The following is a 13,805-nucleotide window of genomic DNA, read 5'->3' as shown; positions in this document are numbered from 1 at the left end:
GGAACTGTACACCTCCAGGAACCTGAAGCGGGCAGGGAAGATTCTGGCTGATCCCTCCCACCCCGGTCACAGACTCTTTGAGACTCTCCCCTCTGGCAGGAGGCTGCGGTCCATCCGGACCAAAACCTCACGCCACAGGAACAGTTTTTTCCCATCTGCCACCAGCCTTGTTAACAAAGCCCAGAAACCACACTGACACTCTCCCTTTCCCCCACACGCCCCCTTTTTTGCTGACAGGACACCTGTAACCTGTAACTCTATGTGTTACATTAACGCTCAGCATGGACTCCTGCTTTACTTGCACTGCCATACTTGCACAATGATCATCTGCACTGTTGTACTGCTCTTGCATCTTATACTGCTCTACATTTACTCTCACTCACTTAAAACTATGCACATATATTTATATTATATTGTAGATATGTTTATACTGTTTAATGTGTATTGTATTGCACCGACTACGCCAAAACAAATTCCTTGTATGTCCAAAAACGTACTTGGCAATAAAGCTTTTCTGATTCTGATTCTGATTCTTTAGGGTCCAAAATGTATTAATAAAATATCACTTATACCAATACTCCATTATCATCAGCCTGTACCGTTGAAACAAGACAGGATGGATCTATGGTTTCATGTTGTTTACACGAAGTTATGACCCTGCCATCTGTAATCTAGACTCATGAGAGCAGGCAACATTTATCCAGTCTGTAATTATTGACCTTGGTGAGTCTGTGTGAAGTGTAGCCGCATTTTCCTATTCTTAGCTGACAGGTATGGCTCCCTGTGTGGTCTTAAGCTGATGTAGCCCTTCTGCTTCAAGGTTTCCCGTGTTGTGTGTTCAGGGATGGCATTCTACATACCTTAGTTGTAACAAGTGGCTATTTAAGCTACTGTTGCTTTTCTGTCATTTAAAACCATTCTGCCCATTCTCTTTTACAACATATTTTTGTCCACACAGCTGCAGACCATTTTATATAAAACTTTTAATATATTTGTTCATTAAAATCCCAATACATCAGCAAATTCTTTAATGCTCGGATCTGGCGGCAACAGCCGTGCCACATTCAAAGTCACTTAGTACCCTTTCTTTAATATCATGAGGCTCCGTTTTAAGTTCAGTAAGTGTTTTTCTACTAATCTAGTTTTCTAAATCCATTCAGTTTGTGCCATTGAATTGGTTGACAGGTTTGTACCAACAAGAGATTCAACAAATATATTTACACTCTTGTGTACAAGTGTGCCATTCTATAAAATATATTTATTGGACAGCAAGCTGATTGGTCAGATGCTAAATGCACTGTAGCTAGCACTATTCCACTGACCATCCATGATGCCAACTTCTTAAAATGGGATTCTGGTTTTTCTACCTCCTGCAAGATATTTTTCAGTCTTAAAGTATTTTGAACAACATACCAATTTTTTTTTTAAGCTAGTATAAGAATTTGTATATATCTGTAAATTCCCAAAAATATCTTGGAAAATGTTTTGCCTCTCTGCAACCTGATACTCAAAATTTACTATGTAAGTTACTGGTTAACATAGAAAGGAAAGTGTTGCTTAGTGCATTTGTTTTTAGTCTCTGTGTTTCTTAACGGTTAGTGGTGTTTTTTTTTGTTTGGGTAAGGGGTCAGCTAGAGAAGACCCAGTTGTTCATTACAACTTATATGCATACAGAGAAGAAACTGCAAGTTTTAAAGCAGTGACGTTTGTTTGGATTACCTGATGTACTCCATACTAGAATTATTTGGAAATTATTCACAAAGAACTAAATGCATAAAGTCCACAAAACCCCAATTTAATTAAAAAAATGACATTTTCAAACCCTTCTGGAAATGTGTTGAAAATTGAGAGTTGTAGTTCACGTGTAAACATACCTATAGGGAGTAGATGGTTTATTTTGGCATTTGTTAGAGGGCTGTACTCTTGGACGTTTAATTAATACTTTATATAAATGGTGCTGTCCTTCTAAGTACATATGCCATGTGCAGTGTCCAAGGGATTTCACTTGTCTTCAGGCTTTATGTATCTAAATTATGAAAGTTTTATGTTCCCATGTCTTTCATTGAAACCAGTTCTCAGACAACTTAATGTCAAGATATGTAGTCATTGATAATAAACTAGCTTTTGACTGAAGGTGGATGTTTACTTGTTTCAAGTTACTTCAAATAAGGTTAATCAAGAATGTTAGTCCAATCGTTTTTAGAGTATGCTAGAGGAGCGTGGCAAAGTAAAGTTTTGAGATGAAAACATATGAATCTCATTTTTAACAAGAAGGGCTTATCACATTTTTAAACTTTAAAACTTATTTTTTGGCTCTCTATTTTCTAAGATGTTCTACCATCAGTCTTGTGTCCTTCTAATTTAAACCCATCTTTCTCCACACATCTCTCTTTCAGTTGTTCTTGGGAATTAGAGGTGTGAAATTTGTTTTAGTGGTGAACTGACGAGCAGCGGAGTGAGGCAGCAGTGGTCCCAGGAGGGGTTTTTTCTGTACATGTTTTGTGTGGGTCTGTGTTTGGCGTGCATGGCTCCCATTGAGGAGCGCCAGGTCACACTTTAATCCTGGCATCAGCGGAGGTGCAGTTCACTCTGCTCCAGATGGGGCCATTGTACTGCGCCATGCATCAATAATTTACAGAGAGCCAGGGAAAGTGGCAGAGTGTGTCTGCCTGCTCAATAATTAACCAGGGAAGGAGAGGAACATGTATGTACAGCCTGGGTCTTTCGCAAAACGCCCGTTCAAAATGGCCTTTGATGTCGCCGGCCTGGGGGGTCTTTGGATTAGTTCACTCATTAAGATGTCACCGCTCTGTTCCTTTTATTTGTTTTGTAATCCGCTTTTGCAGAGAACAGGAGCTAGATTTACATTGCGGTACTGACACAAATGCATAATGTACCTGTGCGTGTGTGTGGAGAAGGCAGCAGTAATGACTGGTATTACAGCAGTCAGCCATGGTATATAGTGAGCTATTTTCAGGTCCTTCTCTCAGTACACCTTCTGTTGCTTTGCAGTGAATAAAATACAAATGCCCAAAGACACCTCAGTTCCTCTGTCACACTTTGCTGTGGGTTGACTTACATTTGAAGTCCCTTTTGTTTTCATTACATCTAATGCTAAGAGACCATTTCTCAAAGTGGAAAGTTCAAATGACTGTAAATAAACACTCCTATTCCCCTTCCCTCTGTTCTATCTCGTGCCTCCTTTTGGCTTATCTGCCTCGATTTATTAGTGTACATACTGGCTCTGAGACACTGTTTTTCGTGCGTGGGATTTATCAAGGGGACAGGGGTTAGATTACATTACTGCTCCTCTTGAAAGGAGGTAGAGTTAACTACATTTCTTGACACCACAGCTATATCATCTCCACACATACAGCATGAACCGCCTCTCACTTCCGCTCTCAATGGGGCTCCCCTTTTCTTCTACCCCTTCTACTTCTCACATCTAGCTCGCTCCTTCTGCCACACATTAAAATCCTCCTCTGGTGTTCAGTCTCACTTCTTAATCATCACCTCCTTTCTGTCACCTGCCTCATTTTGGTGAACATTGTAAAAGCCCATCTGCTGTTTTCTTGCTCTCCTCTCTACTCCCCCCTCTTCTATTAGAAATTAGGGAGTTGACGGAGTTGCCCTGGCCTGCCCCAGTGGGTCAGTTGGAGGAGGAGCCCCCCATCAGAGAGCAAGGTGACCTTTGACCCTGAACATCCCTGCACCCCTTTTCACCCACATCGCCTTCCTTTATCTGCACAACACAAATGCATGCTGTTGTTAGAACCTCCATGACCCTGCTGTTATCTGCTATACCCTCAGTGGTCTGCATCGGCAGCACCTGCCTGTAGCAACTGTTGAATGCTAGAGTTAGGGTTGTGAAGGCTCTGTGATCAGGATGTCTGTGATCAGGATTTCTGCCATTTCTGCCAACCGTCCTGTAAAATATATACAGATTACCACAGGCTGAATTTCTAGAAATAGATGTCACATAAGTTATAAATAACATAATCTTAACCAACTTAATACAAATAGAGAAAACTGCTTCTTTTAGTTATCTGACCCTGACCTGTTGACCCCCACCCCTCCTTGCTGCTTTTTTGGTTCTGCAGCAGTCTGTTATCTGATGTTTGTCCCCATTTGCTTGAGTGGATTAATCCCCTTTGATAATAATGCCATGTAAATAACATGACTCACTCTTTTTGTCCCCCTGCTTGCCAACAGCACAGTTTGATGCCGCTGAGTGGGATCGCTCATCATCGCCCACAGAGCGGTTGCGTCCTGCAGGTCCCAGGTCGAGCCCACTAGCAGCAGCAGGAGGAGGAATGAAGTTCCGAACGCCTCATGAAAGCCCCACCATGATGGGGGAGAGAGTAGACTCTACCCTCCCTCTGGAAAAACAGGTGTATGTATGCTGTCTTCTGATAGTCAAACGGAAACCCAACATAAAAAATGTAGCTCAACATAGACTGCACTTCATTTAGGGGCGTACAATTGTTTAATGTCAAAAATAATGTTTTGCACCTATATAAAATAATACACTAAACGATCAAAAACTTTATTTGCATCAAACCATACCTTTAATATAGTTTATTTATATAAAACCAATTCACAAAATACAAACAGGTCTTATTCATATTTAGTTATAAAGAAGCAAATTTGTTCCAAAATCTTTTTACACATAAAATGGCCTTTTCCAAGGTGGTTTCTGAAATTAGACAGATTAAACGGGCAAAAAAAAAAAAAAATGTAGCAAGCATTGGCTACTTTAAATTATATAATTTATAATGAGAGTTACCCAATAATAAGAAAATCATGCAATGGTATGCAATGATATTTTTAATTATAGCAATGACGATATTAGGTGCGATATCAAATCTATATTTTCCTCCCTTTTCTGTTTTCTTTCTGTCATCCCAGACTTGCAACTCTTTCAATTACCTTTAGTAACTTTATCATTATGATATGTGAGACTCCATTAAAAAAGGCTGTATATCTTGTATTTATCAATAGTGCAACTTCCTGACACCTGGAATATACACTGCCTGTCCAAAAAAAAAAAAAAGTCTCCTCTAGACAAAAAGGTCACAAACTCTAATATTTCGTTGGACCGCCTTTAGCTTCGATTACGGCATGCATTTGCTGTGGCATTGTTTCGGTAAGCTTCTGCAATGTCACAAGATTTATTTCCACCCAGTGTTGCATTAATTTTTCACCAAGATCTTGCATTGATGATGGTAGAGCCTGACCTTCTCCAGCACATCCCAAAGATTCTCACTGGGGTTAAGGTCTGGACTCTGTGGTGGCCAATCCATGTGTGAGAATGATGTCTCGTGCTCCCTGAACCACTCTTTCACCATTCGAGCCCGATGAATCCTGGCATTGTCATCTTGGAATATGCCCGTGCCATCAGGGAAGAAAAAATCCATTGATGAAATAACTTGGTCATTCAGTATATTCAGGTAGTCAGCTGACCTCATTCTTTGAATACATACTGTTGCTGAACCCAGACTTGACCAACTGCAGCAACCGCAGATCAAAGCACTGACCCGACAGGCTTGTACAGTAGGCAGTAGGCATGATGGATGCGTCACTTCACCTGCCTCTCTTCTTACCCTAATATTTACCCTGGGTAAATCTGGACTCATCAGACCATATGACCTTCTTCCATTGCTCCAGAGTCCAATCCTTATGCTCCCTAGCAAATTTAAGCCTTTTTTCTGGTTAGCTTCACTGATTAGTGGTTTTCTTAAGGCTACACAGCTGTTCAGTCCCAATCCGTGGAGTTCCCTTCGCATTGTGAGTGTGGAAATGCTCTAACTTTCACTATTAAACATAGCCCAGAGTTCTACTGTTGTTTTTCTTCTATTTCACCAAACGTTTAAGTGATCACCCATCACGATCATTCAGGATTTTTTTCCGGCCACATTTCTTCCTCGAAGGCTATGGGTCCCCACTATCCTTCCAGTTTTTAATGATGCGTTAGACAGTTCTTAACCCAATTTTGGTAGTTTCTGCAATCTCCTTAGATGTTTTTTCTGCTTGATGGATGCCAATGATTTGACTCTTCTGAAACAGACTAACATCTTTCGACATGGTTGTTTAAGAAATAAGATGCATCTCATTGCACCAGTTGCAGTTAAATAATTTGTTGCCAGCTGAAACATAATCGCCCATGCAGTAATTATCCAATGGGAGCCCCGTACCTATTTGCTTATTTAAATCCAGGTGGCAACTTTTTTTTTGGCCAGGCAGTGCATTATCCAACAAAGGTTGCTATCTTACCATTCCTTTGCAATATTGCAAGCACTGCAGACACTGAATTAAAATCTACTAACTACTAATCTACAAGACAAAAGATTTACTCAGCTCCACTCAATTACGAAAAAGTTGTTTGAAAGACACTCTTTTTATAAAAATTAAAGGCGATACAGTTCTAAAGGTTATAAGTCCATTTCACACTCGGATGTCAAGAGGAAGGTTGCTTTGACCGTCTAATTTTAAAATAATCAGAATCCACTCAGGACAATTCCTTTTTGGGTCAGACGCTTGCCGTCATCTTTATTGCTTACAGAACCAGTTTGCTCCCCATCAATATGCAGTTCCATTACACCTGTCTCTTTGGCTTAAAGACACATCTGCACTCAGAGGACAACACCGCTTAGAGGTCACTTTGAGAGTGGTCTCCGTTCCTCAGAAAATGGCTGTGTAGAGATTCTTCGCTTTGGATTCGAATCAAGGTTGTTAATGCAAAGAGGTGCCTCCAAAGAAAATACTGAAAAAAGTAGGGCAAACTCTAAAAATTAGTTAAAAATATAAAAATGCCATCTTGTGTGACCATTTTCAAAAATAAACAAACTTGGTATAACATGTAAACAACCATTTAAAACACCAAACTTGCTAATCAATCCTGGTTCTGACTTGGCGGTGTCCGGTTTGTTCAAAGAAAGTCTTTTAGGAAGTCTCAGAGCCACTCTTCAACAAGGACTAGAAGCTTTGCCCAGACCAGCTCAGTTCAAGCTACTTAACCAATTAAAAGTTGAATTTTGGGCAATCTGGGAGCTGCATCATATTATACAGCTTATAAGTTATAGGGTGTCTAGTCAGACTTGTTTTGTTTACATCTCTTTGTAGGTGCAAGACACACAGTGTGAGGCAAAAAGGTTGGGAACCTCTGATTTTACAGTTTACCTTGGAGGTTAATTACTCTGTATCCTTGTTACTATGAAAATTAAATTGGTTTCAGACCCAAAAAATATAAAGAAATTTCTCAATCTCAAGAAAGGAATTAAAATTACACCAACGGGTGTATGTTTTAATTTGGATAATTTCACCAGACACTGTAAATTAACTCTAGAGCAACACACTGGTTAAACTGGATATTAGACCACTTGCACATATGAAGCAGAAATCCTTGAACTGGCTCCAATTCCAATAGCAAGTTCAATGCATACTGCTTTCTATCTGCTAGATTTGCTGGATTACACCCTTGATCTGGTTGGATTAGGGATTAGATGACACGGAGTGGTTCCAAAATGAGGTGAAAGGTGCACACTTCCAAATGGCACCTGGACTTTGTCCCTCAGAGATTGAACGGAGTAGATTTTTTTTTTTTAGATTGCAGTCTGCATCTTTTAGGCCATCAAAGACGAATCCTGACATTGGCTTTTTCAGGAGGAGAAAGGCAAAGACAAGCAGTAGCAGCTAGGAGGATATGAGTTTCTAACATTATTGGAGTTCAGAGTGCTTGAGCTCATTCAGCTGCTGACAACAAATGCTTTCATGTTTTGCCTACCACAGTCTGGGTAAAGAGCAATGTGAATTTCTGTTGGTGTGTTTGGGACAGTTGCAGTTAGACCTACACTTTATCAACAGAGGTATTTGCTCACCTGCCTTGACTTGCATGTAACGTTGGTCCACCCTTTGCAGCTATAACAGCTTCAACTCTTCTGGGAAGGCTTTCCACAAGGTTAAGGAGCTTGTTCATGGGAATTTTTGACCATTCTTCCTGAAGCACATTTGTGAGGCCATAGACTGATGTTGGACAAGAAGGTCTGGCTCTCAGTCTCCGCTCGAATTCATCTCCAAGATGTTCTCTTTGCTTGAGGTCAGGACTCTGTGCAGGCCAGTCGAACTAATCCACGTCAAACTCTCAGCTATGTCCTTAAGGACCTTGCTTTGTGCACTGGTCCACAGTCGTGTTTGAAGAGGAGGGGGTCATTTATAAACTGCATGGAATTGTCCAACATCTCCTGGTATGCTGAAACATTCAGTTTCTTTTACTGGAACTAAGGGGCCAAGCTCAGCTCATAAAAAACAACCCCACAGCATAATCCCCCCTCCACCAAACTTTACACTTGGCACAATACAGGTCCTTCTCAAAATATTAGCATATTGTGATAAAGTTCATTACTTTCCATAATGTCATGATGAAAATTTAACAATCATATATTTTAGATTCATTGCACACTAACTGAAATATTTCAGGTCTTTTATTGTCTTATTACGGATGATTTTGGCATACAGTTCATGAAAACCCAAAATTCCTATCTCACAAAATTAGCATATCATTAAAAGGGTCTCTAAACGAGCTATGAACCTAATCATCTGAATCAACGAGTTAACTCTAAACACCTGCAAAAGATTCCTGAGGCCTTTAAAACTCCCAGCCTGGTTCATCACTCAAAACCCCAATCATGGGTAAGACTGCCGACCTGACTGCTGTCCAGAAGGCCACTATTGACACCCTCAAGCAAGAGGGTAAGACACAGAAAGAAATTTCTGAACGAATAGGCTGTTCCCAGAGTGCTGTATCAAGGCACCTCAGTGGGAAGTCTGTGGGAAGGAAAAAGTGTGGCAGAAAACGCTGCACAACGAGAAGAGGTGACCGGACCCTGAGGAAGATTGTGGAGAAGGGCCGATTCCAGACCTTGGGGGACCTGTGGAAGCAGTGGACTGAGTCTGGAGTAGAAACATCCAGAGCCACCGTGCACAGGCGTGTGCAAGAAATGGGCTACAGGTGCCGCATTCCCCAGGTCAAGCCACTTTTGAACCAGAAACAGCGGCAGAAGCACCTGACCTGGGCTACAGGGAAGCAGCACTGGACTGTTGCTCAGTAGTCCAAAGTACTTTTTTCGGATGAAAGCAAATTCTGCATGTCATTCGGAAATCAAGGTGCCAGAGTCTGGAGGAAGACTGGGGAGAAGGAAATGCCAAAATGCCAGAAGTCCAGTGTCAAGTACCCACAGTCAGTGATGGTCTGGGGTGCCTTGTCAGCTGCTGGTGTTGGTCCACTGTGTTTTATCAAGGGCAGGGTCAATGCAGCTAGCTATCAGGAGATTTTGGAGCACTTCATGCTTCCATCTGCTGAAAAGCTTTATGGAGATGAAGATTTCATTTTTCAGCACGACCTGGCACCTGCTCACAGTGCCAAAACCACTGGTAAATGGTTTACTGACCATGGTATCACTGTGCTCAATTGGCCTGCCAACTCTCCTGACCTGAACCCCATAGAGAATCTGTGGGATATTGTGAAGAGAACGTTGAAAGACTCAAGACCCAACACTCTGCTTTGATAGCAGCTAAAGGCCGCTATCGAAGCATCCTGGGCCTCCATAAGACCTCAGCAGTGCCACAGGCTGATTGCCTCCATGCCACGCCGCATTGAAGCAGTAATTTCTGCAAAAGGATTCCCAACCAAGTATTGAGTCCATAACTGTACATGATTATTTGAAGGTTGACGTTTTTTGTATTAAAAACACTTTTCTTTTATTGGTCGGATGAAATATGCTAATTTTGTGAGATAGGAATTTTGGGTTTTCATGAGCTGTATGCCAAAATCATCCGTATTAAGACAATGAAAGACCTGAAATATTTCAGTTAGTGTGTAATGAATCTAAAATATATGAATGTTAAATTTTCATCATGACATTATGGAAAATAATGAACTTTATCACAATATGCTAATATTTTGAGAAGGATCTGTACAGTCAGACAACTGCCATTCTCCTGGCAAATGTCAAACCCAGACTCATCCTTCAGATTGCCAGATGGAAAAGTGCGATTTGTCATTCCGGACAACATGCCTCCACTGCTCTAGAGTCCAGTGGCGGCATGCTTTACACCACTGCATTCGACGCTTTGCATTGCACTTGGTGATGTAAGGGTTGGATGCAGCTGCTTGGGGATGGAAACCCATTCCATGATGCTCTCTATGCACTATTCTTGAGTTAATCTGAAGGTCACATGAAGATCTGTTGTGATTGACACTGCAGAAAGTATAATCTCTGCGCACTATGCTTGTCAGCATCTGCTGCCCCTGCTCCATCAGTTTACATGGCCTATCACTTCGTGGCTGAGTTGCTGTCGTTCCCATTGGCTTCCACTTCCTTATTTTACCACTGACAGTTGACTGTGGAATATTTAGGAGTGAGGAAATTTCACAACTGGACTTTACCAAAACATTGTGCACCCAATCAAAAAAATTGTATTTTGAACCAAGTGCGCTGGACAACTTTCTCAGTGGGGTGCTGCTGCCAAGCAACATACACAAGGATGGGTTTAGAGATTGTGCACTCTGCCCACTGCCTCCTATTTACAAGATCCTTCTTTCAAACTAGCATAGGTAAAAAGCCTTACACAAGCCATTTATGCAGGCATTTATGCATGCCATGTCATTTACAAAAGGCAGTAAATATTTCTTCATTGCTTTCATGGATACATTAAATACATTTTCTGTAAAAGTGCTCACGAACATGTAAGGGCAGACAGTGGTGGAAAGAACCCCATTAAAAAGCCAAAGACACTTTTATTGCTCTGCTTTGATCTATTATGGGCTTGAACAAATTCAAATGAAGCTGTTAAGGGTTTCAGCTAAACAGAGTTGGGAGAAGTTTGAACGTTAACTAATTAAGTCAAAGCATTCAAGACACATTTACCTTGGTCTTAATTTCAAACATCATTGGTGTAATTTATGTGTTGTCTCTGTGCACATAAAGAGCTGTTTTCCTAATGAAACTCTTGAGTACAACAGCCCTTAAGCACAGATGTAAATCCAGACACACAGCATGTGTGCATGTGAACATATTCACGTGAAGAGTTGCCATGCTCCGTTACTCCGTTTTAATCACTTTGGGGCTGTTTGGGGCTTTGTGGTTTCAGCACAGTTTTAATCAGTAAAACATAATTGTAAACCTGTGGTGGGCAAGTATTCTTCCCCAGCCATCAATGAATGCTCCATGTTTTGGTACTTCTTCACATTTTCACTCAGTCCAACCACAATCTTCAACATATTTTAATGAGATTCTGTGTGATGGAACACAAAATGGTGCATAATTATGAAGTGCTCGTAAAATACTTGATTTTGAAAAGTTTTCACATGTACAAATCTGGAAACTTGGGCATGCATTTACTCTTATGCCTTTTTAAATAAAAACCAGTGCAACCAATTTCCTTCAGAGGTCACTGAATCAGTAAACAGAGTCCACCTTTTATCTTATCGAATCTCTGTACAAATACAGGTGTTCTCTGAGGGCCTCAGAGGTTTGTTAGAAAAGGAACGAAGAGTCGTTTGAACCAGGGTTACGGTATCAAACCATTTCTCAATGCCTGAACATTTCACAGAGCACTGTTCAATCCATCATCTGAAAATGGAAAGAATATGACCCAACTGCAGACCCACCAAGACATGGTCGTCCACCTTAATTGGCTGATTGGACAACCAATCAACTGACATTAGTCACAGAGGCAGCCAGGAGATACGGGGTAACTCTGGAGGAGAGCCACAGCTCAGGTGTGGGAATCTGTTGACAGGACAGTTACTAATTTTGCACATATTTTTCACAAATCTGGCCATTATGAAAGAGTGACATGACAAAACCCTTGTTAAAAAAAAAAAACCTTAAGAGGTGTTATTTGCAGTTTGCCACAAACCATGTAGGGCACACAGCAAACATGTTGAAGTCCTCTGGTCAGATGAAATCACACATAACATGGCACATCGCCCTAATCACACCATTCTCACTGTGAATCTGTCAGTGCAAAGTTGCTGTAGATTAAAAGATGTGTTACTCCAATTGCTGTAAAATGGGGTTCTTCAAATGAAATCCACACTTTTCATGTTTTTTTATTTATAAAGAAATTCTGAAAACAATGTATCCTTTTCCTTCTGCTTTACAATTACATGCTGCTTTATGGTGGTCTGTAATATAGGATCCAACTAAAATGCACGAACGTTTGTGGAGGTTACATGACATTGTTTAAAAAAAGGGGCATTGGGTATGAATTATTTTTCAAGCCATAGTAAACCAGGTCAACAGTGGCACAAATACAGTTTATCATGTTTCAACATTTTTTTTTTTTTATTGAGCAATAAAATGTGATTAATTGAAAATTGATTAAATTGACTTTGTAAAGTGCCTTGAGATGACATTTGTTGTCAATTAGCGCTATATAAATAAACTGAATTAAACTGAAATACAGGAACATCCACGTCTGTCAGGGAAGAATACAGATATATTTCATGTTTGCTTATCACATTACCACATTACCATATCTTATTGTTGTTTGTGTGTGTGCTCCAACAGATGGTACCATGGCTCACTGTCGCGCTCAGAGGCAGAGTCCCTGCTAACACTGTGTAAAGAGTGCAGCTACCTGGTCAGGAACAGTCAGAACAACCGCTCCAACTTCTCTCTGTCCCTAAGGTAAGACATACACCTAAAACAGCAAGCTGTTAAACACCTTGATATGTTCATTCCCAATCGCTGATGACAACCGCTGCACTTTAATTGTACAATATCATGTTTTTTTTGTATTGTGTGTATATGCATGAGTGTAAATGCATGAGCCCCTCATCTCATATTGCACTCCCTAACACCCTTTCCATCTGTCTTTCAGTCTTTCCTTTCCCATCTACCATCACCTTCACTTAACATCAATGTATCACTGATTACTCTGCTGATGCTTACGTGCTAGGTACAATACTGCTTATCTGGTCAAATCTCTCCCTTGTAATTACAATCGTGATCCATTGTGCCGGCCTCGCCTCGGTATCCCCTCATCACTCTGTCCTCTCAGCCTCCTTGGCCTCCCCCTTGGTGGCCTTCCTCTGTAACCCCAGTGGGCCGTCTAAGTGGTAATCAGTCAGGTAGAGCACACTTCAGTGCACACATCATCCTCCACATAATCACTAATGAATATGAATTACCTTCTGTGGGACACCTAAGAAGGGAATTAGGCAAGAAATGGGGAAGAATGGGAATGAGGGGAGTGGAATCAGAGTGTTGTGCTGACATATAAACAAGCTCATGCATTTTTGACACACACACACATCCGTGTTTTACTATCTTTATGAGGACTTTCCGGTTACTTCCATTGACTTCCATTCATTTTCCTTGATTTTTAGTGCCTAACCCTAACCCTAACCAGTTAATACCTAACCCTCACCCTAACAATAACTCAATTCATACCCTAGTCCTAAACCTAACCCCTGTCGCAAGAACGGAATTTGAAAAAATGAGGACCAGAAAAATGTCCTCACTTTGTCAAAATGTCCTCACTTTGCAATAAAAATACGAAAAATGGTTCTCACTCAGCAACAAGTACAAGAACACACACACACACACACACACACACACAGAGGCATACACACGCATGCATGTTTGCTCCGGCAACAAGGTCAGTGATGAAACCTTTCCCCAACTGGGACATACGAGGCTTAAAGAAGTGAATTTATTAAGATCTGTGAACCTTATGATCTGTTGAATGTTTTGTTTTTTTACCTAAACAAGGTTAAATTGTTCTCAGCCTCATCATAA

The 13,805-nt window shown here is 40.8% G+C and overlaps 1 protein-coding gene across 3 annotated transcripts in view; it reads left to right on the top strand.

Annotated features, from left to right (window-relative positions):
• shdb (Src homology 2 domain containing transforming protein D, b) overlaps positions 1 to 13,805 on the top strand; it is a 35,912-nt gene that overhangs the window by 19,381 nt on the left and 2,726 nt on the right. For 2 of the 3 annotated variants that reach the window (XM_047375757.1, XM_047375756.1), the window contains 3 exons: positions 3,607 to 3,684; positions 4,213 to 4,393; positions 12,573 to 12,692. In XM_047375757.1, coding sequence (XP_047231713.1) covers positions 3,607 to 3,684; positions 4,213 to 4,393; positions 12,573 to 12,692 — 379 coding nt within the window. The remainder of the gene's footprint in view (positions 1 to 3,606; positions 3,685 to 4,212; positions 4,394 to 12,572; positions 12,693 to 13,805) is intronic. The other variant, XM_047375759.1, reaches the window with a different exon arrangement.

Source organism: Girardinichthys multiradiatus, chromosome 9, assembly GCF_021462225.1.
Source record: "Girardinichthys multiradiatus isolate DD_20200921_A chromosome 9, DD_fGirMul_XY1, whole genome shotgun sequence".
In the NCBI taxonomy this organism is placed as follows: Eukaryota; Metazoa; Chordata; class Actinopteri; order Cyprinodontiformes; family Goodeidae; genus Girardinichthys; species Girardinichthys multiradiatus.
This window is presented reverse-complemented; position numbering and strand designations above follow the sequence as displayed.